This window comes from Juglans regia, chromosome 12 (assembly GCF_001411555.2).
Source record: "Juglans regia cultivar Chandler chromosome 12, Walnut 2.0, whole genome shotgun sequence".
In the NCBI taxonomy this organism is placed as follows: Eukaryota; Viridiplantae; Streptophyta; class Magnoliopsida; order Fagales; family Juglandaceae; genus Juglans; species Juglans regia.
Genome location: NC_049912.1, coordinates 5,309,728 through 5,334,079, shown reverse-complemented (window position 1 = coordinate 5,334,079; position 24,352 = coordinate 5,309,728). Strand labels below are relative to the sequence as shown.

At 34.6% G+C, this 24,352-nt stretch overlaps 2 protein-coding genes across 5 annotated transcripts; both read left to right on the top strand.

Annotated features, from left to right (window-relative positions):
• The first annotated feature begins 3,106 nt into the window (after window positions 1–3,106).
• Window positions 3,107–5,450, top strand: LOC109003520 (protein BPS1, chloroplastic-like). Of its 4 annotated transcripts, none has more exons than XM_018981677.2 (3): window positions 3,107–3,231; window positions 3,382–3,423; window positions 4,123–5,450. In XM_018981677.2, exon 3 carries the CDS (start codon window positions 4,136–4,138, stop codon window positions 5,180–5,182), a length of 1,047 nt encoding a protein of 348 aa, XP_018837222.2. In that variant the 5' UTR covers window positions 3,107–3,231; window positions 3,382–3,423; window positions 4,123–4,135; the 3' UTR covers window positions 5,183–5,450. The 4 variants fall into 4 exon arrangements, with proteins under 4 accessions (XP_018837222.2, XP_018837221.2, XP_035539385.1 ...); XM_018981676.2 differs by having other exon boundaries at window positions 4,120–5,450; XM_035683492.1 differs by having other exon boundaries at window positions 3,122–3,231; window positions 3,348–3,423.
• Window positions 5,451–17,980: 12,530 nt separating this feature from the next.
• Window positions 17,981–23,728, top strand: LOC118343972 (mitogen-activated protein kinase homolog MMK2). The gene is made up of 6 exons (XM_035683487.1): window positions 17,981–18,454; window positions 19,694–19,823; window positions 20,474–20,611; window positions 21,115–21,447; window positions 22,230–22,413; window positions 23,054–23,728. The coding sequence occupies exons 1-6, from the start codon at window positions 18,294–18,296 to the stop codon at window positions 23,224–23,226; spliced, it is 1,119 nt and encodes a 372-aa protein (XP_035539380.1). The 5' UTR covers window positions 17,981–18,293; the 3' UTR covers window positions 23,227–23,728.
• The last annotated feature ends 624 nt before the right edge of the window (window positions 23,729–24,352 follow it).

Genomic DNA, 24,352 nt, shown 5'->3' with positions numbered 1-24,352 from the left:
CGGCATCATTTTGATTTAGGGTTTAATAACCTCCCCCCCCCCCTTTTGATTCTACTTCGAGCTTCACCCTTCAGCCTTCAGAGTGCCACTTTTAGCTCGCAGGCTTGCAGCCGTTGTTCAATCATCAGTGGTTCACTTCCAACCCTCCACTGTAAAACGGTCTAACCCAGCCCCCACCTCTACCTTGAACTCATTCCATTTCCACGGCGTTAACGCCGTCTGTGACCAGTTAAACCCCCCACTCTTAGTGCCCACCACGTGATGCCGTGACCAAAATACTTCTCTCATCTCTTCGCCTCTCGTCCGTGACTTACTGGCTCGTGTTCGGTGTTCTAATGATTTTTTGAGGTGCAATTTTTTTTTCCACGTTTTCACTTGATGTATTTTTCATTATATTAAATTATTTCTCATATTATTTGTTGTCTAATGAATTTATTGTGTATGTACAGGGATTGAAAATTTCTTGATCTAATTTTCAGTTGTGAACAGTAATTCGAGACAGATCTAATTCCCATTGTGAGTGTTACTAACTTTAAACTTACTATTAGATCAAATTATTAATATTGGGTGCTGATTTAATATTGTGCTGACAATCTTACTGTAAAATTATTTTGAAATAAATTGTGAGGTTGATAAGCGAACTAAAATCTAGATTAGAGTCTACTTGTGATGTTTGTTATGTTGCAAACTAGTTGTTGTGTAATCATGGTGATATTTGTTCTTTGTTTGTTTTAATTTGTTGTATTTTGTAATTAATTATGTATTTAGTTCTTCACATGTTAGATGGATTCTTTGTCAAGTCCAATTGATCTTAATTCGAATTAACAAACCATTAATTTGGGAGAGACACAAACGCCAAGACCCCCAAGTGCCCCTAATAGTAGTAGTTGTCCACTTTCTAAGAAATGGAAGGAAAATAATCTGTTAATTGTTTGAGACCATTTTACAAAGGTTGATGGTTGTCCCGTAGATGATCCTAAAGCCAAGTGTAATTATTGTGGCAAGATGTATGCTTGCCACTCAAAGAAGAACAAAACTTCAACTATGCAAAATCATCTACCTTCATGTCCCAAAACTCCTCATAAACTGGGGCCTTTGGATAGATACCTAAAAATATTGGCAGGTGAGGCAACACTCGATGAGGGGGTTGGAGAGAGTGATAGTAGTGTGGTAAAGAATCTTGTAACCCACAAATATAGTGAATATGCTGTGAGGTTTACGATTTCAGATATGATAATTATCGATGAATTGTCATTTAGAATTGTTGAAAGACAATGATTTATGAAGATGGTTTGGTTGCTTGATCCTTTTTGGAGTTCGCTGGTTCCGAGAACCATTAAGACACTTATTTGTGTTCAGAGTTAGTTTCGACATTCGCCAACGCCAATTGATATTCGAGAATTCATAGATAATGTGGAGAATTTTGTAGTAGAATTAGGTAATGTTTTACTCATTTAATATTCATTTACTTTTATAAACTAATTTAAGTATTTTTCATCAACCAAATTCATTAATATTTGATATTTTAATCTTATTAATATTTTTATATAGAGTTAGAAGCACAATCAGGCGTCACAACTATTAAAGACTGGTGACAATTTGGATGTTGCTTGGAAATTTATTTGGATGTTGCTTGGAAATTTATTTGGTTGTTGAAGAGTTAGTACAATATTATTCAAGAATAATTGTTGCTTACTTGTTTAGGACAATTTAATTTAATTTGTAATGTGTATTAATTATTAAACATTTAGTGGAGTTTTTTTTTTTTTAAGTTATCTAGTAATTATTATAGTAGTATATACTTGGTAGTTAGTAATAGTATAAAATTATAAATGACATTTAAATTAAAATAAAATTGAATATTTAAAATGAGTTTTAAAAATTTAGCAAATTTGAATTTGAAAACAACTAAAAAAAAGTTTAAGAAGATATTGGATAATGAATTGAGAAAAAAAAAACTTAAAAAAAATGTAGAATTGAGCAAAAACAAAAACCCAAAAAAGAGTAAAAAAAACTGGCCAAACTGACCTAGAATTGGCCGGAACCGGTCTGGCTGGTTTCACCCCACTGAGTCCCTAGCCTAAAGAAAAATGAGTAATGCTACTCATCATTCCAACTTCCATCATCCTCCCATCATCCTATGATGTGACATTAAATGATTAGAGATTATTTATTATATTTTACTTGTGAATCTATCATTTAATGCCATATCATAAGATGATGGAAGAATGATGGAAGTTTAGATGATGAATAGATTTTTTCAGGAAGAATATAGCAATCCACACCATTAAAAATTGGAATTATTATTGGGTTTTCTTTCTAAATTGGGTCTGGAAAAATGATTTATACAAGGTAAAAATAAAGAAGTTCCACTTAATCCTCACCGTAATTTCCACCGACATTTCAGATATCACCTGAGTCATTCATCCACACCAGATTCGTCCCTGATTCTTACCCATTAATGGTTAGCAAAAACATTGGAATATTTTTAGTGTATTAAAAAAAAAAAAGTTTTTCCTTGTTTTGATCAAACACGTGTTCGATAAGATTTCCCTTAGGACAAGTATTGCCGTGTAGAAGTGTCCAGTTCGTACAGAAGCTGCACCAGAGCGAGACCCAGCAAGACCAAGACTCGAAGACCTCATTTGTTTTCGCACAAGATGAGATAAAAAATAATTAAAATAAAAATTAAAAATTAAATAAAATATTATTAAAAAATATATTTTTTAATATTATTATTATTTTAAAATTTTAAAAATTTAATTTTTTATTTAATTTTATATAATAATAAAATAAAATATATTATAAAAATAAACGAGACTAAGATTTTTCTCCTATTTTAACTAAAGTAAAATTTTATTTATTGTCCCCGCACTATGCTTATTTTTATTATTATTTTTATTAAATATGTGATATATATAGCTAAATTAGTAAAAAAATCTAATTAGTTTAAGAAAAAAAAAATGGAATCTGATATGTAATCACAATAATAAAAATAAAAATAATTAATAAATAATGTATCCGTTAGTTCCAGACGGCCCAGTGAACTCCTCACACGTGTCGCTGCCTCTCTCAACCCCCACTATATCCCTTGGGTTATCCTATCACTACCTCGGTATCCGTCTTCAAAACAAGAACAAACCTACCCCAATCACACGCCCGGAAATTTCAAGGAAATATCGTCGCAGACTTTGAAACTCTCTTCCGAATAGATCAGATCCAAAACTTCTGGTACGTTTTCCTCTCTCTTTTTGTTCCCAAGCTCGGAAAAATATGCAATTAAAGCAGATGGTGATTTGTTTTGGGGGAAAATTATCTAGGGTTTGGATTTTCTAAATTCTGATCAGATTTCTAACGATCGGAGGTTAATTTTGGGTTCAGATTGGTCTAATCAGGGTTCTTATTCAAAGATCCGACTGTTAGGTGAGTTATTTGCTTTATACATGTGTATGCCTTTATCTATTTGTGTATATTTTTCTTTTCGGCCTATTTTTATGTTTGGTTGTCTGTGAGAAGTAAGGGGTGTGTGTATGTTTTGATTTTCGGCCTATTTTTATGTGGATATCATTATGCTTAGGTGGTCTGTGAGAAGTAAGGGTTTTTTTTAGGTGGTTAAAATCTTTGGCCGTTCGACGATGTTTTGCGAGATGCGGACTTGCAAAGGTGGGGGGGAGGGGATTATTGCTTTAGGTTTCACTTGGCCGTGTTTTTGTTGCTACTGAAATGGAAGAAAAGCATCAAGAAAAACATTTTTTAGTTATGTTTTCCTGCTATTGGGTCGTTGAGCTAAGCTTTTCATCATCATTTTTTTTTACCTATAAAAAAGAAATGATGAAAAGCTTAACTCAGCGAACCATAATGATTCTATTAGGTTGCATGGAATGGAACTCATTTAATAATGTTCCAAATAAGTCGGTTGTTTCATGGATGGTTCATGTGAAAAAATCTTCGCTGAAGTGAGAGTTTTTCCTGGGGGTTGCCTCATGGGGTTAGTTATATGGCATGCATATATTGTGAATTGTATCATACATTTTCACATGCCCTTTAATTCTACCATCGCCTATGAAACTGTGCCTTGACATATGGTTTTTCTGAGGCTTTTCTCTGTTGTCATTTCGGCAGTAAAATTATCGACATGAGTCGTCCACATGAACCACACCAGCCCTTCTTCCCATTTGGGAATCCTTTCCGAATGTTATCATCATCTCATTTGTCTCGAAAGCTTCTTATACTATCAAATACTTTTGAGGAAACCTTGGCAGGGAGGCTAGGAAGGCTTAATCCCAAAGACAAGGATGAAGTCCTCAGCTTTTCATGGATGAAATTAGCAATGGAGTCACTTTGTGAAACGCATAACGACATAAAAACCCTCATAACAGAGCTTGAACTCCCTGTGTGTGACTGGGATGAGAAATGGATAGATGTGTACTTGGATGTCAGTGTGAATTTGCTTGATGTATGCATTGCTTTCAGCTCTGAGCTCTCACGGTTGAACCAGGGAAATCTCTTGCTTCAGTGTTTGCTACACAATTTCAAATCCAACTCTTCAAAGCTGTTTATCCGGGCCCGTTCTTCACTTGATGGCTGGAGACAGCATGTTAATTCGAAGAACCCTAGAGTTGAAAACTGTTGCACCATTTTGGACAAGCTTGTGAAGTCACTGGATCTTCCCAAGGTTAAGAACTCAGCCAAAGGTAAGGTTTTAATGAGTGCTCTGTATGGAGTCAAGGTGGAGACAATATTTGTCTGTAGCGTCTTTGCTGCAGCTTTCTCTGGTTCTGGTAAAAAGTTGCTAGAGTTAAATGTTGCTGACAAATTTATATGGTCACAAGCTTATACTGCCCTGCAGACTAGTGTGAACGGGGAAATTAGCAATATATTGTCCAGTGGACGATTTCCAGTTTTGAAAGAACTTGAAGCGGTTGATTCAAGTGTCAAGAAATTGTATCCCATGATCCAAGATGGTGTCGACCCTGTTGAAGTGGAAGCATTCCAGAATTCTGTTTCAGATTTGGGAAGGAGAGCCGAGAAACTTTCACAAGGACTAGATCTTCTTACAAAGGAAGTGGATAGCTTTTTTCAGTTAGTTTTAACTGGGCGTGATGCTCTGCTTTCTAATCTAAGAACAAGTGGTACTGATTCTGATGGAAGGCTTTTGGGAAACGGAACAGAACGAGTTTGAAGTTGATTATGCTGGAACTAAACTCAATCCAAAATACAGATGGGTTTGGGTATGTGGTTTTCTGTTTTCCTATCTATCATAGTGTACCATGTTGTGTCGCTTATCATATCCAGTATAGTATGAGTTGCAAGGAATGTTGTGTCTCTGTGCTACTGGAATGCATCTGTATAAATTACAATGTAATGTTATTACTATATGAAAGAATGTGGTGTTTGTGGAATAGGTTGTCATTTCAAACTTGATCAGCAATCACAGGAAGACTTGTCGATATGACCCCCTGCAAAATACTAACACTATTAGGATTTGTTCTCTCGACATATCTCGGACCATTATCAGATATCTTGTATATTAATTTTCTGATCAGACTTTTTGATCTTTCTAGATCCTGAAGTTTTGGGTGAGGAGTTCCTTCCTGAATCTTTCTGGGTCATCATCAACTTGCCCAGTTTTGGGTGGAATTGACGGGACCCCGATCCAAACTACCATCTGAGGCCCCAGGCTACAAGCAGCTCAAGAAAATTGTGCTGTTATATTTTTGGGTCTCTTGCCTTGTCGCATAGAGCTCAAGGAATGACTGAGGCTTACGGATTTTGACAATGGCTGGGGAGCAAATCTTTCAATGCCCCCTGCAGAAACCTTCCCCTGAAGCAACGGATGCCAAGTAAATCTAACCTTCGAACCTTAGTGATCGAGCCTGGGGCTGTATTACTCGCCCAAACTCCGCTTGATTTATGAAAAACAAAGTTCGAGTTTGGCTAGAAACTTGAGTTGTATTTGAGTACTCAAGTTGAACAGGGCTCAACTAAAGATTTTTTTTTTTTTTTTTTAAGAGGTAATAAATAAATGAATATAGAAATACATAAATGGGATAATAAAGAAGTTGATCAATTTCCAAATAAATCGACCATGTATGGAGTTGCCACCAATCTTGACCTAAAAGAGAGGAAGCATGCAGTTTGTTATCCATAAAGAGTTCTGCTATTTACAAGCCACTGTTGTTTAGAGAATCATAGGCTAGAGTGCCATTGTTGTCAATCCAGGTGATGTCTATGTATCTCTTTCTAATATCTATGTATTTGCTCAGACTTCTTGCCTTGCTTTGTCTCTCTCTGACCACCATTGAAGGAAGGTATGTTAGGTCTGTGTTACTTGATGTTTTTCACCCACGAAAGAGAATGAATAGTTGTCAAGGTTCCCTCCGGAGATTCCTTATTTTATTTAAAGCTCATTGATTTTTTTTTAAAGAAAATATATTTATAACTGTGAATTGTGATATTGCTGCGTAATTACTTTGAAAAAAATGAATAAAATATGAGATCTACATAAAAAAATTAATATTTTAATAGTGAATTTTACTCTTTTTCAAAACAATTACGTGACGTTTACGCATTTTACGGTTGTACATAGAATTATTATTATTTTTTTTTATAATTCGGTGCATGTTCTCAAAGTCATTGTGTCTACCTCTCCTATGTAATTATCAAAGTTTGGACCAGCACAATTACAAACTGTTTGAATTGTGTCCATCTTCTGCTCAAGGAAGCTTCAGAAAATGAAAGTCAGATTCCATTCTTTCAAGGACTTATTGAGCCACCTAGAATCAGAAGGAAACGAGGGAGACTTCGAAGTTTTCGCAACCACAGTGTACCTAGTTTGGAAGAGAAGGAACGAACTGGTGTTTGAGAAGAAATTCGAGAACCCCTCCAAGCTCATCTATAACAGCTACTAGAAACTGAGAGATTTTAAAGATGCAAACGCAAGCTGTCCCTCCAGACATAGTGACATGCCCCAAGCAGCAGAATGGACTCCTCCACAAGTGAATGGCTTCAAGGCAAACTGGGATGCGGCTGTTGACAGATCAAGGTGCAAAATAGGCATAATAGGGGTGATGGTGAGGAACTGGGAAGGTAAGGTAATTGCTACCATGAGATCTCAAAGGACTTTGTTTTCGGAGGCAAAGCTGGCTGAGGCTTTGGCGGCTCTAAAGGCTGTAATCTTATGTAAACATCTATAGCTTCAAAACCTCATATTGGAAGGTGATGCACTCAATGTGGTTCAAGACATTAACGCAGAGAGAAGAGATTGGAGCACAGTAGGTCTGATGATTCAAGATATTAAAGCAGAACTTAGAGGATTGAAATCCTGGTCATTTCATCATGTACCTAGATCATCAAATTGTATAGTCCATAGTTTAGCAAAGGATGCTGTAAAACTCTCTGAGGAGAGTATCACTCTGGAGGAAGCCCCTCCATGTATCCAACATTTGCTGTAGTAATGAGAAACAAGTTTGGTTTCAAAAAAAAAAAAAAACCAAAAAATCTGCGCCAGATTTCATTCATACTCTTTTTCTACCTATTGCTGTTTGGGATTGAAATTGTTTGTGTTTTTGAAAGGGTGCTTTTTTCTGCTTGTTAAGAAAATTTCAACCCCCAACTCAACCTGACAAACTGATGCAAAACCGATTGGTCTGTTTTGTGAGTTTTGGGATAGTTTTTAATAAATTTTTTTAAATTTTTATATAAAATATAATAAAAAATTTAATTTTTTAAAATTTTAAAAATAATAAAAATATTAAAAAATAATATTTTAATAATATTTTATTTAATTTTTATCTAAAACTATTAGTTCTTATGTCACTATTTAAACAAAGCCTAACATTGGAATTGTCGTCGCTTGCTCCACTATTGCAAACCATCTGCAGCACCATGTTCCACATCCATTGGTTTACAAGCCTCTTTTGATCAACTTTCAGAATAGTCTTTCTTTCGAGAAGCTGTTGACTTGTTTTCCGATCTTTTTCTACCTCATGCTCATATTTTCCTCTATTGTCCTCATCCCTTTGCCGAATGTTAATTTGTTGCCTCACATACTAAAATAGTTGACACGCAATACCCTGGTGGCCTGGCTACCCACGATCCGCCACTTACCATTACCAACTGTACTCTGAAACAATCTAATTTAGCGTATCATTACTCGTAGCTTTCGACTATAAAAATTATATCCAGTAGTGTTATACCACACATTTGTTTTTATTTTTGATCTTTATATTTTTTCTCAACATGTGCGTAGTATAGAATTGCTGAATAGAAGAACTCTATACTATAAGAATAATACTAGTATGTCCTCTCATTTTATCCTCTCATTTTGACTGTTCATATATTTAATTTTTTTATTTACTAATTAAGAAGTGACTAATAGTATATTGATATTTTTTTTATTTTTTAAAAATATTTAAATATGTTAAAAAAATGTGAAAGAAAAAATACATTTTACTTAGGCGGGACGCTCCGCTGTCACTATAGGGCCATCACTCATACTATAATATCAAGGGAAAACCTGCAGACCGGTCAAGCTGTTATTTCTTAATAAACAGCCCTCCAATAATGAGGCACCACACATGCATTTTATTTTACTTAATTTGAGTTTGTCTACACCCGATGAGACCCCATACAGCCCCTCACTTCTTTGTCTTCCCCTCCATCCCATTCCCAAACGATCTTGACCCCACGACGGAACTCGACCCCACACTCATCTCATCGGCAGCTCGACCTCCCGACCGAGCTCGACCCAGACGGTGGCATGGAGGACAATCGATTTCTAGAGAAAACTGTGAGATCTCTAGCCGTGTTCCAAACTGATTTTCGAAGCTTTTTAAATTTACTGGTATTTTTGCATGCTTCTTGACTGAGATCTCCACCAGTATGACTTTCTCAATAAAAGCATTAATTTTTGGTTTACGGGTATTTCATAGTTTAAATAGAAAATTCTAAATATAAATTTTTCAATACATTCTTAATGGTTGGGCGATGTTGTGTTAGATAGCTTAAGTGTGAATCTACTGCTTGGTTGTAGGTATTAATGTAAACTGGTACTCAAGAAAGAAGAGAAAACGTTGGAAGCCTAAGAGAATGCCATGCATAGAAAATGTTTGGTAAAAGTTCTAAGAAGAAAAATTATGCTCAAATTGTCGATTTTACATTGTATTAGCATTGGCATGGGTCTATTTGGATGAAATACAGATATACAAACATGTAGTTGTGCATATTTGGGTCTATTTGGCAACTGCCAATAATGCCTCAAGCGAGGTTACATCAGATTTGAGGCAAGTGAAGCCTATATGTATATATTCAACTGGTTTATTAGTGAGTTGTTGATAAATACCAAACTTATTGCAATTGAGAACCACATCAGAGACACAAGCAGACAGGCATACAACATGCAATTTGTTGTGGGGTAAAGGGGGATGATATTTGCACATTCCAGATGCTATGACGTTGATGGGTGATTGATAAATAATGTCTCAAGCGAAGTTACATCAGATTTGAGGCAAGTGAAGCCTATATGTATATATTCAACTGGTTTATTTGTGAGTTGTTATAATGCCTCAAGCCTTGTAATTAACATGCTAATTTATTAGTGAGTTGTGCAACACCAAGTTTTATTAGTGAGTTGTGCAACACCCAGTTTTTTTTTTTTTGCACGAACATGCTACTTTCTTTTGTGAGCATGCACCAGTTTTTTTTTGCACCAACATGCTATTTTCTTTTGTGAGCATGCACCAATTTTTTTTTTTGTTTTTTTGCTTTTTTTTTTCACCAACATGCTAGTTTATTTTAAAATTGATGACTTTTCTATATGATGATAGACAAGGAGAAGTTCGGGCTCTCATTCTGGTTCTCATTCTGATTCAAGTTCTTGGACCGCAAGAGGTAGGTTGGAGAGAACACTTTGCTATTGTGGTTGCCAAGTGAAGTTACGCATTTCTGGAAAACTTAATAGTTTTGGTAGAAGTTTTTACAGATGGGTAAATAATGTAGATTTTTTGAGTGGATTGATCTTCAAAAAGAGCAAAACAGCTGTTGTAAGATGGCCTTGGAGTTAGCTGAACGGAGGAATGATAGGGTACTTAATGAGCGGCTACGCATCGAAGAATCCAAATTTAAAGCAATAGAGAAGAAGTACAAGAGAGTCTTGAAAGTGTTAATCTTGTCATGGTTATTTTTTATAATAGTTTGTAGTGTAATTGTTATGTATCCAAAAACTTACAATGTATCTCAGTCAGTGCTACGACTCATGTAACCCGTTTTACTTTAATGTAATGACTATTTTTTTAAGGATGACTACATTCTCTTATGTAATGACTACTTTTATTTTATTAATGTAATGACTACTTTTATGGATGTAATGACCTACTTTTAGTAATGTCATGACTACTCATCACAATATGTTTACTTATCTCAGTGTGAAGTTGCTTTGGCATCAATATGTCCTAACAGTTGAATATTGCACATCACAATATTTTGTTGGAACTGAAATATTCAATCCCAAAGAAATACAAGATGTCTGGAAAAAAATACAATATAGTTCAACTTTCATGTTTGGTTACAATTAACAATATGGCTCCAAAAGCTTTCTTCAGCTGCCTCGATACCTAATTCAACTTCTCCTCGTCTGACACAAAACCCTTAGCTTCTCCTTGCCGTTCTCAAAAACCTTCCTGAACAATGATGCAAGCACAAGGGATTCAAATTTTTTATATTTCTAAAGCAATTAAGATATAGCTAAAGAGAAGAGGGAATATATCACATACGAGATATATTCAAATTTGCACTATGAATTGAAGTGTTCAGATCAGTTGTTGGCCCAAAATCCTTACAAAAATAACAACAAACTGTATTACTTTCTTTAATTAAAAACCAACAAAATACAAATAACTACAAAGCTACTATACCTCACTGAAGGACAATTATTTTTAGTATGTCCCTAATTATTGCAAATGCTACAACGTCTTTTCTTTGGTATTTGTGTTTCCTTTGGGTAATTCGATCTCAAATACTTTGGGTGCCCTTTTGGGGGCACCTGTGGATGATCCTGCACCGTTTGTGAAAAGTTCGATAAACTCCCACATATGACATGTACATGTAGCATGTCTTTCATTACCCGATAATGTCACATGGTAAATAGGTGTTTCTTTACCATGGGCTGTCACTCCATATGTTTTGACCTCACCACTCACATACAATTTTTTTACTTGGTACCGTAGACTATTAAACAGCTCATCTTGGAAGATCACGAAAGACTTTTTTGTATAAAAAATTGTCGCCTCCTCTTCAATTTTAAAAGGTGTATTCATTATTGTCCGTGTAGATTTTGTCCGCACATCTTTCTCTCTCTTTAAAGTAACGTGTATCTATAGCTTTCTCATACTGATGCACAAAGTCACTAACCATAGTGCTTGAACGAACATAATCTTTGAAAAATTTGTTCATGCTTTCACTCCTCTGAGTTGTTGACATATCAGCACAGAATGTCGAACGCAAGTAGGCCGGTACCCACATATCCCGTCTGCTATACAGATTTTGCAGACAAGTATTTTCTCCTAGCTCATACATCACCACAATCAAAGCTCATTCTTGCTCGAACTCATCAGTAGTAATTGTCTTATGTATGCAATGACGAAAATCTTTCTAAAAGTCCAAAAATTTGTTGTATACATGAGCCAAGTGTTCGGGAAACTTTTTTAAAATGTGCCACAAACACAACCTATGAGTTGTATTCGAGAGTACCTCTACAATTGCCTTAGACATCGCCTTGTCATCATCGGTAATTATTGTTGAAGGGGCACGCCCAAACATTGCTTCTTGCCATGTTCTCAATGACCATGTATATGATTCTGCCGTTTCATTAACTAACAAAGCACAATTAAACATTATGGTCTGATGATGATGATTAACTCCAGAAAAGGCACAAATGACATCTTATAAATATTGGTCAGGTAAATGGCATCAAATGTAACAACATTTCCAAAATATTGGTATGCAGCTCTTGGTCTTGCATCAGCCTAAAAACAACTTCCCATACATCCATCCTTGTCAACTTGCATGGAAAACACAAACCCATGTTTTTTGAGTTGTCGATCAAGAAAGTATGAATATAACCTTTGTGCATCCCCCTCTTCAAATATTTTTCCTTTTGGTTCCTAAGTAATTTTCTATATCCTTACTAATACAACCGACATTAAATTCACCACCTAAATCTTTACTCAATACCAGAATTATCTTTTTTATCGATACACCTGACTCATTCAAAGTCATAATGAGTTTTTTTTAGACTTTAGTAACTCCCCTATGTCCACAAAGGAAACTAGTACTTCTCAGTGTAAGTAGAATATGATTATGTCCAACTACAAACTTGTTGACTATCCACTTTTCACCATCTTTCTTTATTCTCATTATTGTCTTACATCCAAATTTTGTCTCAGCGGGTTCAGGGACTATTCTATCTGTGTCTTTCTGAGTTACTCATCAAAATCCTTCATTTGTGCAAATATAGTCTACTGCACAAAGAGTTTTATTATCTTTCGACAATCGAGTATGATTCGTCCGGATTGCAAATCCTTGTCGCCTTGCATATGCCTTGTAAAATACTTGGGCGTCTTCGACCTCCTCAAAAATCATACCAATGAATGACTCTAACGGACCACTATTTGAAGAGGGAATCACATTCACTCCATCTTCGACAATGACACTATCTTGAACATTCACATCACATTGAATGTCTTCAGTTTCAGCCTCAAGTTCATCACTATCAACATTATAAATTGACTCATTCAATACAAAACCACATGATTATAAATCTATTAGTTATGGAAAATCACCAAATTACATATGCAAGATGCATAAGTTCCATATAAAAATAAGACTAGAACTGAAAAATCCAAGATCAGACAAGATTTTTACAAGAGATAATGCATAACAGAAAAAATAAAAATAAGACTAAAACTATGACTAGAACTAGATTCTCTTATGTCTCAAATTTTGTGCAACAAATTCAACCCAAATAAAGATGAGCATGTCTAGAGTCCATGCCATCGTCAAGGTGGTTTCTTGTTAAACAAAAAAAAAATGGTAATAAATGCTTATTCACACAAAGAAACAAAAGCAATACATGTTTGCAGACTCAACAAACTGTAGTATCGGCAATCAAGGATCGCTTCTCAATTACAAATGCAGAGTTTAATACTATTGATGCTACTCATTCATGGATAAAGGGATTTGAAGCAAATTACACACTTCTAATACCTAATAACTGCACCTTTTTACAATAAATAAATAAATAAAATTCAACTAGGAAGATAAAATTAGGAAGATAAAATTCAATTAGGAAATTATTCTCCAGTACGACGTTGCAACAAAGCTGAGCAAAGGCCAATTAGGAAGATAAAATTCAACTTCAGAGCTCATTGGAGAATCAGGGATTGTCTGTGGAAGAGGAAATACTCCTTTATTTTGTTTTTTCAAACCAAACCCGCCGTACATTATAATGTAAAAGAGGAAATACCTGAGTAATACCAAGGTCACTAGAGTCAGCCATGTACAAATGTTAGTTGGTGATGAACTATAGTGGAGAACGAATGGACCAATGGTGGCGTAGTGGGCGAAATCGGTGTTTGCGAAATCAGCCTAGGAGGAAAACGACGGCCTTAAGGTGGTGAAACTGGTGGCGGCAAATGTTGGTGGCGGATGCTGGTGGTGGTGCTTTGGTTGGCGATGCACGCGGGCTTAAGATGAAGATTTAAATCATGCATAGATGAAGTTGTTGATTCTGCAGTGTTTTACAATTTAATCTCGTGTGCACAAGTCTAGTTGTATTATGGTGTAATTTCTAATGTGGCGCCCTTCTATTGGAGGGCTGTTATTCTTTGAAAAGTAGATGGACCGCTTAGCAGCGGCTTTGTAATATCAAACTTCCAAAGTAGGCACTTCTTTTGAAGACAGTTGCTCGTTCCATTGAGAAACATAAATCCGAACTAATTTATTGGCTTCATTGTCATTTTTTACGTTTATTTCTATCCACTGAATTTTCTATAAAGGGCTGTACGTTGTGATTTCCTTTTATATTTCATGTTAAATTAATGCAATATTATTAATTTATTCGAATATAAAATAATGACAAATACTTTTGGTACAAAAGAATTTTATAAAAATAAACCTACAAATTAATGTGGGTTGATTTCTTATGTCATATTATAAAATTATTTTGAGTAGTGCTATATGTACTTATAGTTTTACTTACACTTTTACTTACAAAACTCATTTTGTTAGTTTTATTTTGAATTTCAAATTTCACGATTTTCAGTATATCAATAACTGATATGTGGAAAAATATATTTTTTGTAAGTTTTTGTTAAGTACATTTAGCATTTTCCAATTATTTTTATTATAAAATAGTTCTAACGTATTATACGAAATTATATTAATTTATTAGTTTATTTTTATATAATTTTTCATGAAGAGAGGTTGTCTAAAATAAAACACCCACAATACCATTTCCATCCAAGTGCCTTTTGGTTGGGGAGCCGACCCTAGTTTAGAGAGAGAGACTCCTCATTCTCTCTAGAAGCCACCACCAAATCAAAACCTGTGCAGACTCCCTCTTCCCTCCTTCATCCTACTCCCTCTCCTCTCTAGTTTTCTTCTTTCATTTTCTTTTTTAATTGTTTTTTTTTCAGGGCTAAGTGTGACGGAAGGTCAATCTACCGCTCTTCAGCGTTTATGACCACAATGCACCCTACCGCAGGTTTCCCAAGGCGTCGATCATTCAAAAGGGTGAAGTATTTTGCCAAACAGAGCTGCGTGTGATCCACACGCGCGGTCCAAAGTGGGCGTGTGAAATCCACTCACCACCGCTAAGGGTGCTCTTCTGCCATCACGCGCAGCTTTTTTGGGTCCAGGGCTAAGACCTGACTGACCACCATACCCCTAGGGTGGCTTGTGGCTTTCATGCGCCATCAGAATCACTTTGTTTGTATTTTTTTCCTTTAAGGTTGAAAATGCAGATCTATATCTTTCTAAGATGTAATTCATTTTTCTCATGTATCTTTAATTTATGTTACGTCTTTTGTTTTAGAAAAATAAAAACAAAAAAACACATCATTTCTTGGACTTCTGTCCATAAAGTGTGTTTTTTAGACTTTTGTCTATAGAGTGTGTTCTCTACTCTGTCTTAGACAGAGTATGAGGTTTGTTAAGTCTGTCTTGGACATTGTTGTGCTATCTCTCAGGCGATTTGAGAGAGGTGTGCAGCATGGACTAGACCATATCAATTACAGTTGTATATTAGGGAGCCATTAATATTATAGTTGGCTTGTAATAAATATTTCAGGTCAAAATTATAATATCCATTATTAATGAATGTAATTTGTTTTATCAAAAAATAAAAAATAAAAAATAGAACACCGAAAACCACACGTTAGTCTTCAGTCCTCCTCCATTTTCAGCCTGCGTTTACTTTAAGCGGCCTCCTTTTTATTCTTCCTTTGAAAAAGCAGTTCAGCAAAGAAACACCAGAAAGCAACTGTATGATTGATCTCTTTCATGTGTAAATACCATACTCTTCGCCAGAGAGAGACCGCACAATGCAATTGTATGATTCATCTTTCCCACAACCAACTGTACGATTGTCCGCTATCCAGATTAGCCGGAACTAAAAGAAAAATAATAATTATATTTGTGAATGTATAAATATCATATAGTTATTTAAAAAAAAAATATCAGATTCATATAAAAAAAATTAATTTTTTAATAAAAAATTCTATTTTTTTTTTAAAATACTACACAATATTTATATATTCTATAATTATACGTAACATTACTTTTTAATTAATCGAAACTTTATCTGAAACCACAAAAAAATAATAATTTCGAGACATAAGGACCACACAATACTACTGATATTTAGTCATATTTCACTGTTCGTACAATATAACAAATGCCTTCACCTAACACTGAACTCAATTTACAATAACAGGGCCACCGTAGTTAATACTTGTCCCCACTTATATTTATGTAATCTTATCTAACCTTTTGCCCACGATATGCATTGACATCATACTTTACATGTCATTGTTTTGAAATTTGTGTTCGTGTTTAGACCAAAGATGTACACGCTTCCCTATCCTAGAAGAGTTTCCTCTCTATTTGTTTAATTATTGAGTTTTGCTATACCCTAACACTATTTATAATGAATTCCATTATAATTTAAAAAATAAAAAATAAAATATCGATCACATTTTAACATAGTTGATATGAAAACCTTATACATTTACGATATGTTAAGAATAAGTAGTGATTTCACATGATATCAGAATAGAAGTTTTGAATTTGAACTCTGATTCTATACTTTATCTATTTAATTAAATATTTTACGTATTGAACCTATTCATTGAAGAAGAGACTGATCCACGAGTGATGAGGAGTGGTAAGAATATAATACAAATAATAAAAATCTATATCTTTTTATCAGTTTAAGTTTTTAGAATAAATGGTGATTTCATACAATGTACTGAACATGTAAAAAATAGAAATTATAAATAGATTTTCTCTTAATTATTTGAGTTTTGAAACTATTGAAAATATTTACTGAAAATGATGGAATGAATGGAGCAAGACAACGTTTCTCAATTTCAGACTTTTGAAATATCCAATATGTCCATTATTGAACGTAGACCAAGAAAACGAACAAATACTGAAATTTCTAAAGAATTAAATTACAGAGGAAATTTCGAGAGCGGACTTACCTATTTATTTGACAATTCAATGCCCATGCATCGACTTCAACAGGCTTGACATTGACAATTCTATACATCACATATTTAATGATAAAAAATATAAAATAAAATAAAAAAATATGTGTGACGTGTGGCGTAAAAATAATAAATAAAATTTTTCAACCAATTAAAACCTTTTTTTTTTATAAAAAATTTTATTCATTATCTTCACACACTATAAATTATATTTTTTTTTCTTACTAAATATGTGATATATGGATGATTATCTATTTACATAAAAACAATCCATAAGACTGACTATAATGATAGATTTGGTACTTTGAAATTATGTAAAAATATAAAGAATAATTCTATTTATCATCAATTTTATCGTATTCTTTTCTTCATCTCATGATATGGTATCAAATGATTGACACATAAATTAGATATAATAAATAATCTCTAATCATTTAATACATCATAATGTGATGGTAGGAATATAAGAAAAATTCTATTCTTAAGCCTCATACACCACACACCAATTTTTTTATGATTTTTTTAATTTTATTCTCTTATTAAATGTGTAATATATGGATTATGAGTAGAATAATTTAATTATTTTAAGAATAATAAAATCAAAAAAAACTTTAAAAAAATTTAAAAAAAATAAAAAAATTTTGGTGTGTGGTGTATAGGCTTATGAATAGCAATTATAATAATAAAAGTGATGGTGGTTAGCATTATTCAAACACAAATTATGCCATATCAAATATCAATAAACTCATCACACTCTCGTTCCACTGTAATAAGGCGGTATTGTTTATTAACGTTTAATTATTTTTTTAAAATAATAACTTAAGAATAATAAAAGTGTGACATTAGGTAAAAGTAAAATGAAAGTATAAATATGAAACATTACTCATTGTAAAAGAAATAATAACCTTTATTTTTCTCAATATCTAATAATAATGGATTTTGTTATATATTAATTATTATTTACCTCTACAAATCACGCTTGACAGTTTTTTTTTAAATATAATATATTTTTTATGAAATATAGAATATGAGGTAATGAATAAAGACTGATGATAAGAATTATATAATAATAATATTTTACTTGGCTAATTATTATGAAAAGCAGGAACATAACGGTAATAAGATTCTCCAGTCGCTAAGGATTAAAAAAAAAAAACAAAAGATTCTCCAATCAAATCACAAAACAAGAGGAGGAAAGATAATCACATTATTCACAGATACCACACCAATCCTCAGAAAAAGGAAAAGTAGAAAAGTCTTCATTGCTTCACGGGTCACCCACCCAAGGCGACTCTCACTCCAAAGTCCCCTGCTCTTTCTTTCACTCGCCCCTTTTCTTTCTCTTCTCTCTTTCCCAGAAGCAACCCAAAAGGAAGTTTTGAGATGTCAACTACCTTTACACCTACCTTTACACCTTCCCCAATTTCAGACCCTCCTCCAATATAGCCCTCACCACCCCACTGCTCCTCTCCTCCGGCTAATTTTTGCTTACGAATAAGTCAAAGAAAGGTCCCTCGGGCACCTCAAATGGATTCTGGCTCTGGTTCAGGTGAGCATAACATCAGAGGGATTCCCACCCATGGTGGACGCTACGTTCAGTACAATGTGTACGGTAACCTCTTTGAAGTTTCCCGTAAGTATGTCCCTCCTATTCGGCCCATCGGGAGAGGCGCTTATGGTATTGTTTGGTAAGAGCTTTTCTGGGTTCGAGTTTTTTTTTTTTTTCCTCCTCTTTTTCTTTCTTTTGTTTCTGCTTCTGGGAGCAAACTCTTTCTTGTTTCTTGGTTTCTAGCAGGGAAAAAAAATTAAGTAAAGAAAGTATTTATCGAAGTGACCATATATTTAATTGACTTAATTTTCTTGTTGGGTTTTAGTTATACTGGGAATTGTGTAGTAAGAAGCTGATTTGTTGTGGGTTAATTGTTAGAGTTGGCTGTTGATTTGGTGTGATTATAGATTTTTCTCTGTGGACTTGCTTTAATGGTGAGTTTGATATTCACTGGGATCCTGTATTTATTTTTGTCTAGTTAGTCCTGATAGCTGAAATGAAGATCATGGTTTCATCATTTGATTTTGTATACATTCTTGCTTATGCCTTGTGCTCGTCTTGATGACCTCAGATTTACATTGATACAGATGCTAATTATCATTACTTTCAGGTTAAAAACACTCACATCGAAGCTGTGGTTGTTGAGAATGTGAAACAACTGGGTTATAAATCGGTTGTGGAGTAACAGACTTTGAGTTTGTTGACGATAAATATCACAGCGTACAATATAAATTTACTCTTTCTTTTAGTCTTGCAGCCTTTATGTAATTCGGCCATATTTTCATGCATTAATGGTTTTGTGTATTGACTAATTGTTTATAAATCTTGAGTTTGTGTCAGTTGTCAACTCGGCCTAGGTCTCAAATGTGGGGAACTGTATCCAGTGTTTGCTTTCTTTTTTTAATTTTTTGAAATTCTTGGTTTCTTTTTAAATTTTCACTTAAACAGCCTGAAATTAATTGGGTGAAACAAATGATCTTTTACTTTATTCTGGTTTCCTGATTTAATCAAATTCAATTTTAAACCCTAATTTGGCCATGCACCTTCAATTTGTCAGCATTTGCTTGAGTCTTGCTCATGGACAGGTATGGGTGTTGGATTTGACTAATCTGCAATGAATGCACAATGCATATGGAACTATGAAGGATATGCTTTTTATTTTATTTTATTTTTTTGTCTACTGCTTGCAATGTGTTCCCGTTACTTGTGTTTAGGATGACCTTGTCATTGTCTTGGTTTAAGCATTAAACATGTTGAGAAATCATGTGTTGAGAGGCCGTGTTTATCATGTGAATGATATGCTATTTTGGTGCTATGACGAGATTTTGCTGTTTCAACAATATCCTGAAAGAAAACTTAATTTTTCTTCTTTCTTCAGTGCTGCTGTGAATGCTGAGACACGTGAGGAGGTTGCCATTAAGAAGATTGGAAATGCTTTTGACAACAGAATAGATGCAAAAAGAACTTTACGAGAAATAAAGCTTCTTCGCCACATGGATCATGAAAATGTAATTCTAGCTATCTTTGTCATTTTTCCTGTATCTGCGCTTGAAAGTTGAGTCAGCCTTGTATCTTTGTGACGTACGTGTTTTGGCCATGATTTTGGTCGTTAGAAAATTTGCAAAGTTCTTATGTATGCCATATATTTTGAATTTGTGAGCCCTAAACTCCAGAGGGTTTTCACTAATTGCTATTGTGGGCAGAAAATTTTCATGGGAATGGGTCATTATCCTTTACATGTAAAAGGCCAAAATGCCGCAGAACCTGTACATTTATCAAAGTTCTCGTCCATATGTTTTGCAAAGATGGTGTAAATCCTGTCTATTGCGACGGTGTTCTAAATTCTACATATTATGTATTTTCTGCCAGCTAGTGTAGTCCCTGTGATATTCTTTGTTTGTGAACCTGGGTTTCAGGGACAGAGAGTGGATTTTTGACATATGTAGCTCAATAAACCTAGATACAGGGACATGATTATTTGTATATACAAATTATGAATAGTTTCAAGCATATGCTAGAATTCTATCACACACACACACACACACATATTATCACTCTTGTTGGTACTATTATTAGCTTTGATAAGAGAGATTATCCCAAGTGTTGCTTTCTATTTTAGTTGAATTTATGCTTAAGGCTTCCTTTTTATCCTATGCAGGTTATTGCCCTCAAAGACATCATTCGGCCTCCACAGAAGGAGAATTTCAATGATGTTTACATTGTTTATGAATTAATGGACACTGATCTTCACCAGATTATACGGTCCAACCAACAATTGACAGACGATCATTGTCGGGTTGGCATTACTTCTATCTCTTGGATGAAGACATTATGTTTACCATGAATTTACTTATACCACGGATTTGAAAAATGTTGTCCAAATTTTTTTTATTTATAAGAATCATTCTGTTTTTCACCGAGGTGGGAGTTTGGCAAGGTCTACATTGTACGGATATTTGACGACTGAGCATCATCTTGATTAAATTTAAACTACGCAGCCATATATGGATGATATGGCTGTTGTCCTAAAATCCATTTTAGGACATACTAGAGTAGATTTATGCTGAATAGTGTGAATTTTTCTTTGGCATTTGTATTAAACATGACAATAAACTAAAGATAAAACATATTGGTTTATATCTTGTCCCGGCCAGCAGAAAAGGAAAATGAATGAACAAAGATAATCTTCTAATGTCTGGTAGTATTGTAACATGAATTTCTGTAGCAACATATTGTTATGATTTTGTTGCTATCTTTCAAGCTTGAGCTCTCATAAAAGCTTAAATTCTACCTTTGCAGTATTTTCTGTATCAGCTGTTGCGAGGACTTAAATATGTACATTCAGCAAATGTTTTGCATCGTGACTTAAAGCCCAGCAATTTGCTTCTGAATGCAAATTGTGACCTCAAGATTGGAGACTTTGGGCTTGCAAGGACAACGTCTGAAACTGATTTCATGACTGAGTATGTTGTTACTCGTTGGTACCGAGCACCGGAACTGCTACTTAATTGTTCAGAGTACACTGCAGCAATTGATATTTGGTCGGTGGGCTGCATTCTTGGTGAAATCATGACGAGGCAACCCCTGTTCCCTGGCAAAGACTATGTTCATCAGTTGAGACTTATTACTGAAGTATGCCTTTTAAAACTTCCTTGCAGAAAATGTGCTATATTTTCCTTACTGCTGGTTTATGCATACAAAAATGCCCTTGTTTGCAATTGAACACAATCATTTCTTTGTTATTCTGCTCATTAATCACAAAATCTATCTCATTTTGTGCCTTTTTGCATCAAGAATCTTGATCATTCTGGGTTGTTACACCCCTATACCACATTTAAGTGTCATTACTCCTGATCTTTCCCTCACTAGTAACTTTTCACCAAATTTAGAGACCAAGACTCGATTCAGATCATACATCTGTCTGAATCCCCTCTTTGTTTTGAGTAGGGGAACCCATTCTGAAAGGATCTTCTTCCCGTGTTTTTTCTGTCTATGGAAATATTCCTTATTGCCAAATGGAAGAAATTGCATAAACATATAACTGAATTTGGGAAAGCCAATTATCAGTCATCGTGAAACACAGAGTAAGAATTCCTCTTTTCAAAGATGAACAGACACCACCTTGGACTATAAGATAATAAGTAGGAGTGAATTGGTTGAGGAGTCGATCCGGTTTGAATGTACTTTCATTTCCTTCTGTGGTTGACTGTCTTAGTACATGCAAAATGACTGACTATGCATTCCTGTGTCAACAGAGCTGCTGCTGGTTTTCCTTTCTTTTTCCCACATTTTCCTTTTCCTCCTGGCTCTGTTGTGTCTATGCTTGTACTCTGTTGAAATGAAAGTTGTTCTTTGTCTTGTTGGGAGTCAGACTGACTTTGACAATTGCATTACTTTCCTGTTGTTGTGAGAAGCTCATAGGTTCACCTGATGATTCGAGCCTTGGGTTTTTACGAAGTGATAATGCTCGAAGATATGTTAGACAGCTCCCACAGTTCCCAAAGCAAGAATTCTCTTCTAGATTTACAAACATGTCCCCTGGTGCTGTTGATTTACTGGAAAAGATGCTCGTGTTTGATCCAAACAGGCGCATTACAGGTATCATGAGTTCCCATCATTCAGTTATATCTGTTAGTTTTTAACAGTTGCTTTGGAGTCATATAGCACTCTACTTGCAGTGGAATTTGGGGGAGATTTTAGGGAAAAATGTTTGATGTTGTTACAAGTCTTTACTAGAAGATTTGGCTTATTTGACTGCATTTCTAGAGGGCACTAGTCTAAATGATATTTCAATTGGAAATAAGAATAAATCTTCACAACATCCTCACACTCCACACTTCACATTTTTCTAAATTTTTATTATTTTTTTCTTTTATCAAATATTTATTATATGAATAATGAATAGAAAATTTGAAATATTTTAAAAAGAATAAACTCAAAAAAAATTTTAAAAAATTTTAAAATTTTAAAAAATGTGAAGTGTGGAGTGTGGTGGAGGTTGTGTAGCAAAACCCTGGAAATAAAAGTGCATGTGTTGTGCCAAAGTTGTAATTGGTTCAAGAGGTTTTACAAGAAAGTAGGAAGTATGTCAAACGTTGCTGAGTTGTTTGCAGGGTGCAGATTAGACCGTTGATCCAAGGACCATCGACTGTGTGGAAATAACGTGTTTTACTCATTTTGATGGAATCTTTCCCCATAAATTCTATTGAAAATAATTTTTATACCTGGTTTGTTGCAGTTGATGAGGCTTTGTATCACCCATACTTGGCACCTCTACATGATATCAACGAGGAGCCTGTTTGCCCAAGCCCTTTCAGTTTTGATTTTGAGCAACCGTCATTTACTGAAGAAAATATTAAGGAGCTAATCTGGAGAGAAACTGTAAAGTTCAATCCAGACCCAACTCATTGAGGATTATGTGATTGTCTTTTGTATACACTCGATTAGAATCTGATGACTTGAACAACTGAACCAATTGGGGTGGAAAACACAAAATACTAGCTGCACAATTTCGGCCTTGAAGAAAAAGTCAGTCAGATGTTATTTGTTCTTTCCATCTCTTATCTTTGGACGCTTAGTAATTCATCAGTGCCAATGAATCAGAGGCAGAATTGCTGTAAAACTCAAATCCCTTGCTTGTTGGTGCTGGTTCGTCCTTTGGTTGTTGGCGTAGGAGTTGAGGTTGGTATGATGAACTGATGCCGATTTATTTCTTATTCACTTCAATCAGCATGGTCGCTAGATCAAACAGTACGATTTTCTGAGTGTTTGGAATAGACTTGCTTTAATTTGCTAGACTGAGTTAATAATCTTTATTTCATGTCTTTGTGATTAAACTTTCTGAAACCTGTATGTATTGCCTCTGTTTAATCTGGTTTCTAGCAGTAGAAGATTTTATGGGAAGACTTCATTACGCGTCTATCTCATTCGATGTTTTTTCGTAAGAAACCATTTGCATGATTCTATCATTAAAGACTAAATTTTCTTTTGGACGTTTTGGTAGCCAAGAGAATGCAATCCCTAGCCCTGGACGCATTGTTATGTCATCGTCGTCATGATCCATATATCATTCATAGAAAGGCTATAGGGGGTCTTTATATATTTATATACATATATATATATATACACACACACACACAATTTTGCTACAAGTACCCGGCGGAGGGTACCTTTTGGGGAATTGCCTGATACATCAGCCGATATTATTTATTAAAAAAAAATTAAAACAAAAAACGATTTCAAAAGCAAATCAAACCCATCCCCCAACACCAAAATCGGTCTTTGAAACAAATCAAACCCATCCTAGAAGGAAAACAGCTAGCCTTGTTGAATCTCATTGTCAACATGTTAAGTGGATGCTTCACTTCTGTAGAAGATTATCTCGAAATATTCAGGAAGATTAAAGAAAATTATCAAGCAAGAAAAGAGGAGCTAAGATAAAAAAATCGAGTATTGAAATCGATGACTTTTAGGGAGATGCATACGAGTTTGAGCTGGTTTTTAGATTCTGTTATAACAATGGTGGAATCTCAATCCC

Bases quoted from the DNA above. Each gene is read 5' to 3' on its own strand.
- LOC109003520 (XM_018981677.2), top strand. From the start codon at position 4,136: ATGAGTCGTCCACATGAACCACACCAGCCCTTCTTCCCATTTGGGAAT.
- LOC118343972 (XM_035683487.1), top strand. From the start codon at position 18,294: ATGGATTCTGGCTCTGGTTCAGGTGAGCATAACATCAGAGGGATTCCC. The intron at 19,824-20,473 runs GTAATTCTAGCT...TATCCTATGCAG, and splicing joins GCCACATGGATCATGAAAAT to GTTATTGCCCTCAAAGACAT. The intron at 21,448-22,229 runs GTATGCCTTTTA...TGTTGTGAGAAG, and splicing joins AGTTGAGACTTATTACTGAA to CTCATAGGTTCACCTGATGA.